The following is a 16,979-nucleotide window of genomic DNA, read 5'->3' on the forward strand; positions in this document are numbered from 1 at the left end:
ATAAGTCTGTTAGAGACTACACATAGCATTCATAGTCTCAAAACTTGCTCATGTGACATTTATTATTTATATGTACCCTGTAGTCTTCTTATTATATTTTCTTTTTTTTCATCTGTCTGTGTGCTTTTATTTATGGAAGAGCTTATTCTTGCCAGCATGTATACTGAATTGGTATCTATTATGGACTGACTTCTTGTCCTGTTCTTTCACCCCCAATTCTAGGTAACGACTGTTATTATGTTATATACTTTTTGTTGAGAAGCTGTATGGACCATTCATTTTTGGAGATCAGTCTCTTCCAGGTTGTTAATTGCCTTCTATTATATTTTGCTAGTGTGCTATAGATCACAGCCTGTTTTTGACAAAGTTATTTGTGCATTGCTGTGGCCAACTGTTCATCATCATGGATCAAGTTGATGATGTCTTTCCAAACGTAGTTAGGCTGGTCCTTTGGCAACAGATATTTAGGTCATTTCCAGGCATGTGCTGGAAACTCTTGTAGCTTATTTGACTTTGACATATCTTCTGCTTTTTTGAAATAATCTGCAAATACCCAGGGCCCTTTAAGGACCCATTTGCTTAGGAAGGTATCAGAGGATGACCTTAGGAGAAGAGACCGCTATGATATGTATTAAGAAATGGATAACAACAATAACATAATATTTTAAGGTTTGCATATGTTATTCATTGGATTAAATTGAATTATATCATATTATTTAGTTGTCAGATTTTTAAAAGGCACTGGGTGATCTTCTATGTGACTTCTTTTTTCAATAGAATGTATCATCAATATATCATGGTGATAATTTTCCTGTTCCTCACTGGGTCAGCTGTGGTATTACAAGCAAACTTATGTTTGGAAGAAGAAAGTAAGTAATAACTACAGAGATTCAAATGTGTTTCTCTTTTTAGTAATAGTAAATTAAGTAGAACCTCAGTTGGAGAATTGTGCATATGTATATGACTATGCATATATATATATATATATATATATATATATATATATATATATATATATATATATATATATATATATATATGAGAGAGAGAGAGGGAGAGAGGGAGAGAGGGAGAAAGAGAAAGAAGGGATTGTTCCCACCAGGACATTCTATAAATATGCTATTGTAACAGATACTACTCTGGCCTCCACTACATATGGACCAGATATGTTTCTTTTTATCTTTTCCTCTAATTTCCCTGGGGGACTAGAAGAAGAAATGCTAAAGAAAATCATAATAGAAGAATGGGCAATCACTATCCCAGCCCTGTCTTATGTCAGCTGAATTGTGTTTTTTAAAAAAATCTGTTTAAGAATAAATTTTCCATGAACATCTATGGTTGACCTTGTCCTTGTATTGCTTGGTTTTCCATTATTTGCAGCATGAAATTTCAATGGAAGTCATACAGGAAAGTGGGATTTTATATTTATACTTCTTCCATTTCCCTTTCTTTCTTATTTCCTTCCTCCTCTTCCTCCTCCTCCTCCTCCTCCTCCTCTTCCTCCTCTTCCTCCTCCTCTTCCTCCTCCTCCTCCTCCTCCTCCTCCTCCTCCTCCTCCTCCTCCTCCTCCTCCTCCTCCTCCTCCTCCTCCTCCTTCTCCTCCTCCTCCTCCTCCTCCTTCTTTTCTTCCTCCTCCTATCTCTCTTGGGCTGGTAGTGTATCAGCCTCTCATGAACACAATCCCGATACCAACCAGAAGAAATTTGATTTGCTACATTTCTGACCTAGGCAATATTTTCTCCCTGTAGGTAGCCTGGTGGCCCCTACTCCCAGGGGCTCATCATATTGATGACAGACTTAGTGTGAACACCTGGTTGGTGTTCTGTAGCTCAGAATTCCTGAGATCAAGCAATCCACTAGTTTCATCTTCCCCAGCACCAGGAACAGGGGTATACACTAAACCCAACTCAGTTTCATCTTTAGAATAGCTGCACTAGTTTCTCAAAATCTTTTGGATCCACTCAATTCCTTGTTCAGAGTATCACATCTTCTCCTCCTAATTTGGACTTAATGATGAAAGAAGAGAGAATTGACAAGTGGCTCTATGCAGAAACCTTTTTGAAATTTTGCCTGATTGAGTTATATAATTTAAAGAACCAAAATGACCCATCAATTTTTTACATGTAGACAAAACCCAAGAGACATTTTGGGGGAAATGAGCAGTGCAGTTAGAATTGAAGAAAATGGTGATGTATTAAAAAAATCAACTTATTTCCAATGCCTTTTTAATCATCCTACTTAACAATAGAGAAGTGGGCTAAACTTTGTTAATTATATAGCATAATATTTATTGCTTAACAATGTAAAAGGTGAAATATTTGGATTAGAAAAGATATAGACAAATAAAGTTTGACTTAAAGATGCTTTCTAATATAAATTCTTATTTATGTTAATGAAGCTAATTATGATAATTCATCTATGTTGTGTCAAGCCATGTCTAGAGCAGGGATTCTTAACTTTTATTGTGTCATGGACCCCTTGGGTAGTTTAGTGAAGCCTACAGATTCTTGGAATGTTTTTAAATGCATAGAATTGCAAAGGCAAATAAGTTTTGTTGAAATATTATTAAATATTTTAAAAAATCATGGACCCCACATTAAGAACCTCTTACTTAGAATGGTGGATTTTAGTCATTGAGCATTTTATATATATGAATATGTAAATATTTACTTTTTAAATTAAAAATAAAAATATAAAAATTGAGTATTATATATATTTTTTCTTTCCTTTAATTCAACAGTTTTACTTCTCCCACCTGTAAATTTTACAGTTATGGTAACTGGTTTATCTAAAGTTCTTTTACGATGGAAACCAAATCCTAATCAGGATCCAAGAATAAATTGTGTAAAATATAATGTGAAAATTAATATTCCAAATGAAGATGATGTGAGTATTAAAGATATATATGTTTCTTGCACAAAATCCATTTGATTCAATTTTCTATATAACTGCAATTTGAAACTCAAATCCACTGAGGAAAGCAGAAGAAAAGACTAATCAGCCTGACCCAGACCCCCTATCAAAGTGGTTTGTGGCCATAGAGGAGACTTTAAGGGAAGTGAGTGAAAAGTTGTATTTTGCATCTTGATTAGCACTAATAAAAACAAAGATAATTTAGTTGTATGCTAAATGCTTATTAATGAGAAAGAACATGTGCTACAATTCTTTTCTAAGTAGAACTGCAGCTTGGTTTTTTGGAATTAAAAAAAAAATCTAAACTAGAAAACAGAAGAATCCATCACACAGACAATGTGGAAATTCACAGGAAATTCAAATGTTGATTTTTATCCAGCTGCAGATTTCACCTTAGAAGCTGTTTTGTTGCACTGTGGTTAGATTTTGTTTTCAGAAATAGGAGACAATGTTTACTTAATTGAAGTAGTCTCCTTATTATGGCTGTTTTCTTACCAAATTCCATGGTTTCTGGGATTTATTTCCAGTATGAAACTAGAAAGACCCAAAGCACAAGTGTAAATGTACTTCACCGGGGATTTTCGGCAAGTGTGCAGACAATTCTTCACTGTGGTTTTCGTTTTTTCCAAAGTAATTGGGTTTCAGCTGAGCTTCAAGCCCCTCCAGGTAAGATATGATTTGGGATAAGTTTTGATTTATTTACTGTGTGTTGCATGGATAGAGAACTAGAAAAACCAGTGTTACCAAATTAATGGATGACAAGAGTTTCTTCCAAAAATGAATTGTGATTTTAATCATAATTAAAATTGAATGGTAATTTTAATAATTTTGCTTCAAAAACTATGGGGCCTTTGAGGTAACACTGAGCAGAGAGGAAAGTACTTTAAAATATTTACATATTCTTAAAGAAAATAAAGAAGAGTCATCTAATTAACCAGTTAATGGTATAAAGGAAAGAATACTAAATTGGGAATTGGAAGAATTGGTTACAGTTAAAATGCACATATTCTGTAGAGAGAATATACAGTAAGTTACTGTCAGTGAGTAGCACCTTATTAGGAATTAGTTTCTTAGATTGTTTTTCAACTTGACAAGGAGCTAAGAAGGAAAGAGGCAAAAGGAAGATAAGTTTTGATGGGGAGGAAATAGATGGTGAGAAAGTATCAGGCACCCTGGAGGAAAGACTCACCTGGGCAGAGATCCATAAGTTGTCAGAAGGAAGACACACTAGATGTTGGTGGAAGGAGTCAAAGAGTAGGAGAAAGGGCTTCTTAAAAAAGGAAAATCCTCAACCAAACTTTTCCTTCTTCCTTATTTTTTGATGACTGACACTGGATCATCTAGTAGTTCCTGACTACTGGATATGGTCCATGGACCCATACACACAGGTTTTTTAGGCAACAAGCAAGATGAAACAGAGGTTGAAGAAAATTTGAACCAATAGGTACCATCAACTCTTAGTGGGATAGAACTCACACATGGCATTTGGGTCCAAATCTTTGAAATTGCCATTGAAAATAAGGTAGTTTCTAAAGAGACCACCCTATTTGATACATATTCAAAATAGTAATAATGATTTAGCTATCACTTATATACTTAAGTTTTCCAAGTACTGTATAAATATTTAATTTTGTCTCATAACAACTTCGGATAAGGTGCTATTTTTATCCTCATCTCTCTTACAGATGAGGAAACTGGGGCAGACAGAGGTTAAGTGATTTGCCTAGGGTCACATAAGCAGTAAGCAAATGAGGTAGAATTTTAATTCCTGGCTGCAGGTACCGTGTAGTATTCACTGTGCCCACCTAGCTGCCTCAAAAGAAATAAGGTACATCGTGATCTAGAAATCAGAGGGAAGGGAGGGAAATCATCTTAGAGAATATCTGGCTGATAAACAGAGAATGAGAAGAAATGATTTTGATAATGGAATACACTGCAGACCACCTGAAGAGTTGGGGGAAACACATAAAGATATTGAGAAATAGGCTGTAAGTATGAGGTGGAGCCGTGAAGGGGAACTTCACATATCCAGATATGTGCTGGAAGGAGCTCTTCCTCTCTCTTCTCTCCTCATTTTTTTCTCCTTTCCTCTCTCTCTATGCCCCTACTGCCTCTTTCCCTTTTCTCTCTCTCCCTCTTCTCCCCTCTCCTATCCTCTCCTATCTCTATTTCTTTCTGTCTCTGTCTTTGTCTGTCTGTCTCTGTCTCTTTCTTTCAGTCCCTGTCTCTCTGTTTCTGTCTTTCTCTCTCCGTCTCTCTGTGTGTCTGTCTTTTTGTCTTTAACTGCCTCTGTCTCTTTCTCTGTCTCTCTGTCTTTGTGTCTGTCTCTCCCTTTCTCTCTCACTCTGCCAAAAGCCTATCAGTTCAGTTAAATGTCTTGATTAGTCTAATTTGGGTTTTAATCCTTCAAAAAGTAAAGGAACCAGCAAAGGACAATTCTCTTTTGGATTTTGGTTGCTGGGGTTAAAAGGGGAATCTTTGAGGAAAGTGACCATTCCCTGAGAGTTTATTTTAGAAAAAAGAGGTTAAAACCAGTCATCATCTGCAATATACTCTGGATTTAAGAAGAACAGATGACAAATTATCCAGAGGAGGATTAGGTAGGATATTGTGAATTAACATTCTACATGATGAGTCAAGTCACAAGGACTGGGAAACACTTAAGGATGAAATTCTGAAGATAGAGAAGAAAAGAATTCTGATCAGAAAGAACCAGAGTCTAAAGAGAGCCTTTGGATACACAAGGCATTAACCAACAAACTTGATTTTAAAAATGTCTTGTACAGAAGATGAGAGCAAATGCAGACAAGAAGGATGATCACAGACGTGACATTGCTCTATGAGAACAGTGTCAGGAGCACTACAGTTTAAAATGAACTTAAGCTAATATGATTATTAATTATCATGTGAGAGTCTGCAGCATTTTTTTCCCTCAATTGTTATAACTTTTTTAAAATAATAGCTTTTTATGACCAAAATGCATGCAGAGATAGTTTTCAACATTCAGCCTTGCAAAACCCTGTATTCCAATTTTTTCTCCTTCCTTTCCCCACTTTTCCCCTAGATAGCAAATAATCTAACATGTGCAATTCTTCTATACAAATTTCCACATTTATCTTGCTACACAAAAAAATCAAATCAAAAGAAAAAAAATGAGAAAGCAAACAAAAAAGCAAGCGAACAACAACAAAAATGGTGAAAATACTATGTTATGATCCATAGTCAGTCCCCATAGTCCTCTTTCTGGGTGCAGATGGCTCTTTCCATCAAAGTCTCCATTGTGGCCTGAATTACCTCATTGTTGAAAAGAATATGACTTTTATTTTTTAAAATATCAATTTTATTTTCAGTTCGTAATACTTTGCCACCTCTTCCTCCACTACCCCCTGAGAAAGAATCAAAGCTCATTACAAATTCCCATACTAGCCATGTCTAAAAGTATCTGCAAGATTTTTTGACTGTAAAAAGGAACCCCTTTTTCTGAAAAAGTTAGGAATCTGATAATAGCAGTTTACACATTTTCCTTGTTTCTAACTCAAGAAGTAAATAAATGGAGACATTTCTGACTTTAAACTTTATCAAATATTATATGCATGCATATTTGATCAAGCGCTCTTTCTCTGCTGTTTCTTTCTGTCTCTGTCTCTCCTCCTAGCTAGCTAGCCTTCTATCTGGAGTGATATAGATTTATCTTTTCTGTATGGCCAGAAAATAAACTAGATTGAAAGTTCCTCGCTTGACACCTCTTGGGCTCATAATATATAACATCCAGGAGGGATTTCATTTTCTTATAGCTCTTTCCCTTCAATAAGAACTCTGTGATGTAAACTGTATTTGTGTTCTTTTCTCTATTCTCTACCTGGGGCTTAAATGCAGTTAAATGACTTTACCAAGCTCACATTACTCAAAAGGGTCTGGATTGGGATCCAGATCTGGCTTCCTTTGACACCAAGTTTAATGCTTTTTTTTTTTTTCTTCTATACTACTCTCTTAGAGGCCAACTTGCCATTGCCCTACCATTGTGTTCTACCATGTTTATGGTTTTCAAAGGCTAGAACAAGATCTCCTGGGGGCTCCAGGTTCTTTCAAGAGATTTATGAGATCAAAACTATTTGCTATTTACTATTTATAATGACAAGATGCTTTAATTTCCAATGCCACTTAAACCAAAACTCTTTGTCTCAGGGTCTTTAATAATTCCTCAGACTAAAAGGGGGTTCTAAGATCACAAAGTTCAAGAACTGCTGCCTTATCCTATCTCTGTGTGCTCTTTCTCTCTCCTCTGACTCCCTTTTTTGTTTCTAAATGCAGACTTTAGTGTAACCTCCTCACTAAGCCCTCAGTCCTCCTTTCTTGATAGTCTCCAAAACCAGGACAGTATAATTGTTGATGGAAAGCTGTTCTTGCTGCCTGAAACCTTGGCATCAGGTTCTGACTCTGATGCATTCTTTCCCCCTCTAATTCTATCACTTTTAGGATCTATTGAAGAAGGGATTTTTTTCAGGAATTGATTAGACTAGATGGCTTCTAAGGTTCAGGATAATTCAATTCAGGATAATAATGTCTTAAAATTTACTTCATAGGGTGGTAGTGAAACAATGTCAATCAATCTTAAAGAGCTCTAAAATATGTTATGCAATTTTATTTTCTTTGCCTTCCCAACTATATTTTAAGTTGTTTAGGGGATAGATAATGTATCACTATTGTAAGTCACACAATGTCCAGATAGTGCTCAATAGATGATTGTTTACTCTTGTTTAATGGCTTACTGGTTGTTAATGGTTTGGAGATTCTAAAACTGATAAATTTAGTTTGAGGATCAGAAGTGACATTAAGACTGAATCATCTAAGGCTAATGGTATAAGAACAACTACTTGATTTTTTTAGTCTACAGAGAAAATTTGGGTTATATAAATCCTTTCATTACTACTACTTTCAGTTAAACACTTGGAAAAGAAAAAAAAAACATAGAGAAAAGTTAAAAGTAAAGAAATATACTTCCAATTTCTAAGACATGGGAACACACCTGGAAACAGTTGACCTGGTTTTTAGAGAGAGAGAAAAATGATGAAAAGCATGAAAATACTTGGAGAAAATACAGATATCAACATCATCATCATCATCATCATCATCATCATCATCATCATCATCATCATCATCATCTCATTCTCTCCATCATGATGCAGCTGTCTACTTAGTTTTGTTTTATTAATACATATTTCCAAACTTAACCATTTTGTCTATGGAAGTGATGAAAATTAGGTAAGGGGTACCTAGATGAAATTAGGGTTAATTGAGGTCTAGTGGCAAGTTTGAGGTACAGAGAGTCAAACAGAGCTCCCCTGAAACCCTTTGGGATTTGGTGCAAGGATACAGAGTTAAATGAGGTCTAGTAGCACCGCAAGGGTTCTCTGTAAAGGAATTTACAGACCCGAAAACCTAGATTAATAAAAGAGGTTTATTTTGGGTTTGGAAGTAAGGTTAAAGGTAGAAAGATGACAGGGTCAGGGCTGGCACCGGGTGGACAGGAACCCTTGGCATAGCTGGCTTATGCTATGTTTGGGGCTCCTGCAAAGAGTGGGCTCCAGTTTCTCTCTTTTTATAATGGGGGGCTTTTGGTAATCTTGAAAGGGGCCCGTGGGGGAAGTCCCAAATTGGCTCCTGGCTGGTTTCTGTCAGGATTAGAATTTGAATAGAATTCAATGGATTTTTAGATAAGGAGGAAGCTGTTTGTGGGGGTTGGGGAAACCTGAGCAGATGGGGGCTGGAACAGCCCAAGTTAGCTCAGATCTGATGGGGGCTGGGAATTAGAAAGGAATCTTAACGACATGAGAAGGAACCACAAGTAGCCATATTATACAGTCCGATGGCTTTGGAATTGCATCAGTGACTGAAAACAAAATCTGAAGAACCAACTTTTGAGAGACATCATCTTTATATTTCTTGTGGCTAATGAAAATTTCACAATTTGTTCACAAATATTCATGGAATCCCTACAAAAATGAGCATAGACTTGTGCTAGTCATTCTTGGGTAGAGGCCTTGGATGTACTAGAAGCCATTCTAGCCATAGGTTGACTCAAGTTTAGAAACCAACTTAGTTTCTTCCTTGACCAGGTTTGAGTATAATTTGAAAGAAAACCATTAATAATAATAAAAAAAGAAATCATTTCTGACTTGAATAAGTAGAATAAGATATTTTACCACACAAAGATTTTGAGAACTTTCCTTTGATAACTTCAAAATAAACTTCAGAACAGTTCATCCAATCTTTCTGGGAATGGAGAGATTTCCTCATGTAGACTGTAGTAGTTATACACAACTGGCTTGGTTCCACGATGGCTGATTTGGTTGGTTAAGTCATCATCAATCAGTCATTGAGCACAACCTCTCACCTAATGTATTGCTTTACTCCCTAAAATACCTTTCCATTTACTCAACCAGCTTATTTTTGTCCCAGCATTTTGAACTGTCTGCCAAACAAGCTGTTAGCCTGCCCCATCTGATAAATTTTTCAACTGTCCATATTTTTCTTCTGCCCAGGGACTCTGTGCAGCTGCATTCTTAGGGATTACTGTTGACAGTAACATACTTTCTTCCTCACTTATGACAATTTCATTGTGGGCCTGAAGGCTTCCTACCATTTGTGACACTGTGACATAAAAAATCACAGCAGTTCGGCTTCCAGAGCATGGAGCTCTCCAGAGTGTTACTTTTAAACGGGGTTTCATAGCGCACTTGTGTTTTAAGCCCATTGTTCCAGGAGCTAAATGTGTTCCTGAAGCTCCCAGTTATAGAGCCAGTGCAGCTGTGGGCTTGATGAGGGCTTCTCTCCCATTCTGAGCAATTCCTAACAATTCAGCTCATTGCTGCTTTAGAAAGGTTTTACCTCTGCTCCAGGCTCTCACCATTTCTCTACACAAATTTTTTACTCTAGTCAAATTGGCTTTCTCTCCCAAAAGGTCTTCTGTTCTCCTATCTTTGTTCAAATACCTTCCCCTGCCTAGAATGGCTATCTCATTTTTTTAAGCTAAATTCTATTTATTCTTCAAATGCTCCCCTCTTCCCTTCTTCTCCTTCCCCAGGGGAAGAGATTGTATTTTGTCCTAAATTTCTGATAATTCAAGAGGCAATAGAGGTGGCAACTAAACATTCTTGAATGGAGAGAATGGCATCATCAAAGCTGTGCTTTAGGAAGATTATTTTCTGAATTGTGAGAAGAATAGATTGGAGAGGATGAATGAAGATTAGATGAGAGGATTAGAGGGAGGAGGATGACCTACTTAGAGACTATCACAATAGTTTAGGAGAAAGAGTCTTCTTGCCTTGGAGGCCAGCTTTTTTATCTATTCTGCTTCAGAGCTTCTCAGTCTCAGGGACATCCAAGATTAACATTGTGTTGGTCTTGCAGGAGCTCCTGGGACATCAGCCATGAATCTGACTTGTGTCACTAACATCTTAAGGGATGAGGTATCTCTCCATTGTACTTGGATTGTTGGCAGGAATGCCTCAGAGGATACTCAGTACTTCCTCTTCTACAGGTTTGCCTCTGCTTATTGTTATTTATTTGTTCAGTTGTCTACCTCTTCATGAGCCCGTGGACCATGGTACGCCATTACTGTTCATGGTGTTTTCTGGGCAAAGATGCTTCCCTTTTTCAGTGGATTAAAACAAACAGAGAATTAATTACTTACTTGGGGTCATGCAACTAATTACCATCCTGAGGCCATATTGAACTCAGGACTTCCTGGTTCCAGACCCAGAGCTCTATCCACTGAGGCACCTAGTTGCCTCATCTCTGTTTACATATATGCAAATAACTAATTTTCTCTAGCTTTATAATACATATCTGTTACAATTTAGGTTTGACATATACACTGAAGAATGCCATGAATATAGAAAAGATTCATGGAATAGAAATATAGCATGCTGGTTTCCAGAGACTGCCATCGATAGAAAAGGGCGTGGAAAGCTGGCAGTACACATAAATGGCACAAGCAAACAAATGGCCATCAAACCACTGGATCAGCTGTTTGACCTTCATGCTATTGGTAAGGAAGACTCATGAGATCACAGATCAGAAATTAAGAAACCCCCTAATTTACACAAGACACTCAAGTGACTTGCCCAGGTTTGAAACTCAGGTATCTCTAATTCAAGGACCGGTCCTTTGTATGTTATGCTACGCTTTAATCCCCAAATCTAAGGTTGGAGTGGAAGACTTTTATAATAATGACTTGCCTTTTGTAATTATATAATTATATATAGGCAATATAACTTTTCACACATGTATATATTTTTGTTTTATTCTTATAGCTACCTTGTTAGGTAGGTCACAGAGAATTTTATCATACCTATTTTATAGCCAAAAAGACTTAGTGAAGCAATGACTTGTTAAAATTCATACAACTATAAATGTCAGAACCTCTTGAAATCTAGTCCTTTTAACTCTATTTTTAGTGTCTTTCAACAATACTTCTCTGTAATAGGGAGATGAAAAAGAGTAGTACCCTGCAATAAGCTTAATGGGTTGCATCAACCTTTAAAAGTTAATTTTCAACATTTCCTTTGATTTACATGTCTACATATCTATATTTGTAGCCTTGCTCTCATATATAAATATGTATATGTATATATGTATATACACACATGATAGGGAGGTCTACTATATTTTGCAAGACTGTGGATATAGGCATGACCACTGACATTTTCTAGGATATCCCCAAAGTGTCACTTAAAGAAATGCGGGCAAAATGATATAGATGACAAAATTAAATCTAATGAAATGAGTGTCAGATAAGGTGTGATAATTCATAGAATCAGTGAAGGTTAGAGCTGGAAGGAAACAAAGAATTCATCAAATCCAACCCACACATTTGACAAATCAGGAAACTGAAGCTTAGGGAATAATTTACCCAAAGTCATAGAGTTATTAACTTTTGTGTAACGAGGACTCAACTCAAGTCTTTGGGATTCAGGTCTGATACTTTTATTATTCCCTAGTCTTGGATTGGTCAGTCAGTAGACTTACTGAAAAAAAAGTCTACATTTCCTCAGCCAAGAATCCTCATGGCTATGAGACTATTTGCTGATCTAATGGAAAGGACCCAGAACTATGAATTTGAATCTTAAAACTACAATAGGCAGTGTAGTATAGTGGATAGAGAACTGACCTTGAAATCAAGAAGACCTGGTTTCAAGCTCATCTATGATACACAATGTGGGCAAATCCCTTAACTTCTCCAAAAGGCCTGAAATGTCAACTCTGCAGGCAGCTAGTAAAACTCCTAAATGCTCACTTAAATCAGATTAAAATGTAATCAAAAGATGTCTTAAAAATTAAAATACAATATGACATCTAATGTTAAATTGTGGTTTTCTAAGTCAATATGCTGCCCTCAGGGTTTCTATTTGAGTTTGAAACCACTACTCTGGGCAACTTTTTAATGTTTCAGAGAAAGTGTCAACCTGTGTGGGCAAAGAGTTTCCTCATCTGGGAAATTACAGGTTCAGTCCCTATACCTCTGTTTATTATCTGTGTTACCCTAAAGGAAGAATTTATTTTTCCTCAAATCAAGAAACTGATCTAGTTAAATAGCAGTGATAAAAAAGCCTTAGACTGGGAATAGAGAGATTAAGATTCTAATCTGCACTTTATTATTTTACTGAGTGACCTGGGCCAAATGATTTCATCTCTGTGTGCCTCAGTTTATCTATCTGTCAAAATAGAGTCTAAACTAGAACTCTGAAGTCCCTCCAACTTTAATGTAATGATCTGACCTGTTCTCTTGGGAATAATAATAGCTACCTCCTTTACCTCCTTATAAGGCCTCGTTAAGAAGACCAAGTGAAAGAACAAATGAAAACTACTTTCAAAAGGGAAGAAGCTTTGTACATATGAATGATTCTGTTGAATTAGAGTATTTTTGAGCTAGAAGAAATTTCAGATCTAATCTAACCCCATACTTTTATATATATGGTTTGCAGCCCCACAATGGAGTTAGTCACTGGAACCTATGACCTCTCATTCATATTTCTGTGTACTTTCCATCTATTCTGATTCATTTTATCTTGACTGTACCCTGATTGAGTCATATGGAGAGTAAGGCTTTATACTTCAGTCAAAAGTGCAATTCTATTCTTTAAGGCTGAGGGAGAATTCTCCTAAATAATGACCCTATCTAGGAGAAACTATACTCTTCACCTTGGAAATGACCTTGGTCATGGGTGGGAGTCATCTTTGTCTTGCAAACAGTGATTCAATTTAGGCTCCCATCAGAAAGTTAATTATATTTAAAAATCTATTTGATTGCCAGGATCCCCGATAGCTCTTGCAGCTGATTATAGACAATATCCTATCTTAGAAATGCCTTAAAATTTTAAAATGGTGGCTGGAAGCATCAATTCTCATGAAATTGGCTCTTATTTTCAAATCTAGATCAAGTGAATCCTCCAATGAATGTCACTGCAAAAATGGAAGGAAATCGTCTGTTTATACAATGGGAGAAACCAATTTCTAACTTTCCTAGAAAATGTTTTGATTATGAAGTGGACATCTACAACATAAGAAGGGATTATTCACAGGTAATTCTAAGAAATGGTGTTGCACATATATTAGAAGTCTTTGTTAATTATCTACTACTATTTCCCTGGTTGAACCATGATCTTATGAAACTAAAGTTGGGCTTTCAGTGTCCACACACCCAGTTTCCTTGAGAAAATTGTTCCATGGGCACATTTCTTTCCTCTCTTTCACTGACAAACTTTTAAAAACAGCAAACTCTACTTACTATCTCTACTTCTTTACTATTCTCCTATTCCTCCATCTCTTACAATATGGATTTTTGAGCCCATTGATCTAGAAGACTGTCCTCTTTAATTTAAGCCCTGATCTCCCACAAAATACAAAGATCTTTCCTTAATTTAATGCTCCTTGACATCATTGTTTGTTATTTGTCCTTCATTCTCAAAGAGGACCAAAGACGTCAGGAGGGTGCTTTCTTGATTTGTAAGTAAATTAGATTTAAATGAGGCAGAGTTGTACAAAGTCATCAACTTTACTGTGTCCTCCCTCAGAGTCCAGTGATAAGATATAGGTCAAGATGACCACCAATTGTCCCAGACTTTGGCGTTTTTAAGTTAAGATCTTTCCCAAGTCTCAGCTTGTCTGAAGTAATGATCATTCAAAAATTAGGCCATCTCTTGCCTTGACATTTTTGTAGCATTGGACACCATTAATCACTTTTTCCTTGAAACTATTAACTCCTTTGACTTTTATGCCACAGGACACTGATGTTCACTTTATACTTCTAGTTTGTCTCTTTTTACTTATTCTTACCCCTAAATGTATGAATTCCTCAAAAATCTGTCTCTAATTAACTTTATAATCTTTAAAAAATCTTTATATTCTTTCCCTTAACAATATCATCTACTCCTATACCTTCAGCTTGTACCATTATATCCCTCATATCTCCTCTAACCCTCAAGTCTCTTTTGCACTCCAGATTCACATTTCCAGCTGTCTGATAGATATTATATAGATCTTTATATACTACTGGCACTTCCAACTCTGAGACTATATTCATTATATTTCTAACCAACCAAATCTACTCTTTCTCTTGTCATTGTCTTTTGGATAGCAGTATCACTATTCTCCCAATGACTGAATCAATGAATCAACAAACATTTAGTAAGCAGCTATTAGGCACTAGACACTGAATATATAAAGACAAAGTGAATACAGAGTGAAAAATAACTCTTGAGGGCATTATAAACTAGCTAGAGGAGATAATAAATACTTATTTGAGTACATACAAAAGAAATAAAAAATAGATACAAGGTAATAGGTACAGAGAAGAAGAAGTAGTAGCAATTGGTGAAATCAAGGAAGTCTTCATAGGTGATACTTAAACTGAATATTGAAAGAAAACAGAGAAATAGTGACAATGTCTCAGAAATGTGAGAAATGGTGGTAAGGAAAGATTGTATTTCAGGCATGTCAGTGCAAGAAAGTACAGAAATAAAGCAAGATGTTTGAAGAACATTAAGAAGATCAGATTAGTTAGATCATAAAGTATATGAAGTAGAGTAATATGACTAAAAAGGTAGATTGGGTCTCAATTGTGAAGGATTTAAAATGACAAAAAAAAATTATGTTTGTTCTTAGAAGTAATAAGAAGCCCTTAGTGCTTATCGAATAAGGCAGTGACACTATTAGACTTATGCCTTAAGAAAAGCACTTTGTTGCTTATTTGTAGGATGGATTAAAGTGGGAAGAGAATTGAAGCTAGAAAACTAATTAGGAAGCCACTGTAATGGTCCAGGCTTGTGATGATGATGGTCTGAATTAGTGTGATGGGTAGAACAATGCAGAGCACAGATTTGAGAGACGTAGTGAGGTCAAAATGACAATATTTGGTAACTAATTGGATATTTGGTGTTAAGAAGCATAAACAGTCAATAATAACATCAGAATTAAAAACCAAGGTACCTGGAAGAATGGTGCTCTTGACAGAAATAAAGAAGTTCACAAGAAAAGTGGGTTGGGAATGGGTAAAGGAAAGCAATAAGTAATGTATTATTGCACTGTAAGAAATGATAAATAGGAATTTGGAGAAATGGGGATTTGTATGAAGTAATACAAAGTAAAATAAGCACGACTAATGGAACAATATACAAGACAAACAATGTACTAATGTAAGTGAAATTTTTAATAGAAGGAAGGTAAATCTGGATATTGGAAAAACCAAGGAAGGTCTCAGAGAAGAAATAATGATATATATACTTTATACCCCTTGGCTGAGGTGTAAGAAAACAAGGTCAAAATGCTTTATATATTGGTTATAGAAATAGTTTCTGTATTAAATCCTTTTGTTTAGTTTTTTTTTTTTTTTTTTAATGAAAGGGAGTGTTCAGTCTAGAAAAGGGGTGAATGTGAAGGGACAATGAAGTAAAGACAATTTAAAAATAAGACACATTTAAAAAAAACAAAAAATATATTATTATACATTTCAAGAAATATTGTATTGTTTTGATATATGAATTAATGATACCATGTGAGAGAACATTTAAGGAAAATTATATTAATGGCACAGAGAAACCATATTCTCTGCATTTCTTCATCTTTCAATTAATTGTGTGAAAATAATAATATGGTCTGCATTGGTGTATTATTTGAAAATTTTGCCCTTTCTTATACAGAGATCTTACATAGATATATAGAGCATTCACTCAAGGGAAGGAACTGCTTTATTTTTGCTTTGTTTCTCAAGAACCTAGTACATTGATATATGTAATAGACACTCCATAAATGTTTACTGTATTAACTTGAAAGCAGGCATCCAAGTTGGCATTAATTGATTAACTGATTGCCTTTTTATGATAGAGGAAGGAGGTTAAAGTCAGTTGTCATCTGAAATATACTCATTTCTTCCTCCAAATGCTCTCTTCTTCCTAACTTTTGTATTATACTGAGGGCATCAGCATCCTCCCAGTCACCATGGCTAACAATTTAGGTGTCATCCTTGAGTTCTTACTTTCTTTTCTCCATCTATATCTATTTTGTTACCAAGACCTTTGATTTTTTACCTTTATAACTTCTTTCATATATGCCTTCTTCTGTCTTTGGACTCTGCTACTGCCCTGGTGAAGACCCTCATCACCTCATACCTAGATTGTGGCAATATTTTACTTTTTGATCTTCCTAACCAAGTGAAGTCCATTCTACACTCAGTGCACCAAAGTGAGCTTCCTAAAGCAAAAGTCTGATCATGTAACCCTCCTACTCAACAGTCTTCGGTTTGGTATTAAAAACCCTTCAACACTTGCCCCTGTCTCTATCTTACTAGCATTTTTAGACCCCCTCCTCTGCTCCCCCCCACACACACACTCTGCTTATTTCCCATGCTGGAGTTCTCTCTTTATCTTTTGTCAAATTTCAGCTAAAATTCTACCTTCTACAGAAAGTTTTCCTGACTTCCTTTAATTTTACCACTTACAGTTATTGATTATTTCCAATTTCTCTCTCCTGTCACTTATTTTTAAAGGTTTTTTTGCATATTGTTTTCC

At 35.8% G+C, this 16,979-nt stretch overlaps 1 protein-coding gene across 1 annotated transcript in view; it reads left to right on the plus strand.

Moving 5' to 3' along the window:
• The first annotated feature begins 778 nt into the window (after positions 1–778).
• The window catches only part of IL5RA (interleukin 5 receptor subunit alpha), a 42,000-nt gene continuing 25,799 nt past the window's right edge, over positions 779–16,979 (plus strand). The window contains exons 1-6 of the mRNA XM_074289045.1: positions 779–869; positions 2,741–2,886; positions 3,441–3,579; positions 10,324–10,453; positions 10,776–10,963; positions 13,351–13,496. Coding sequence (XP_074145146.1) covers positions 779–869; positions 2,741–2,886; positions 3,441–3,579; positions 10,324–10,453; positions 10,776–10,963; positions 13,351–13,496 — 840 coding nt within the window. The remainder of the gene's footprint in view (positions 870–2,740; positions 2,887–3,440; positions 3,580–10,323; positions 10,454–10,775; positions 10,964–13,350; positions 13,497–16,979) is intronic.

This window comes from Sminthopsis crassicaudata, chromosome 1, assembly GCF_048593235.1.
Source record: "Sminthopsis crassicaudata isolate SCR6 chromosome 1, ASM4859323v1, whole genome shotgun sequence".
Lineage (NCBI taxonomy): Eukaryota > Metazoa > Chordata > Mammalia > Dasyuromorphia > Dasyuridae > Sminthopsis > Sminthopsis crassicaudata.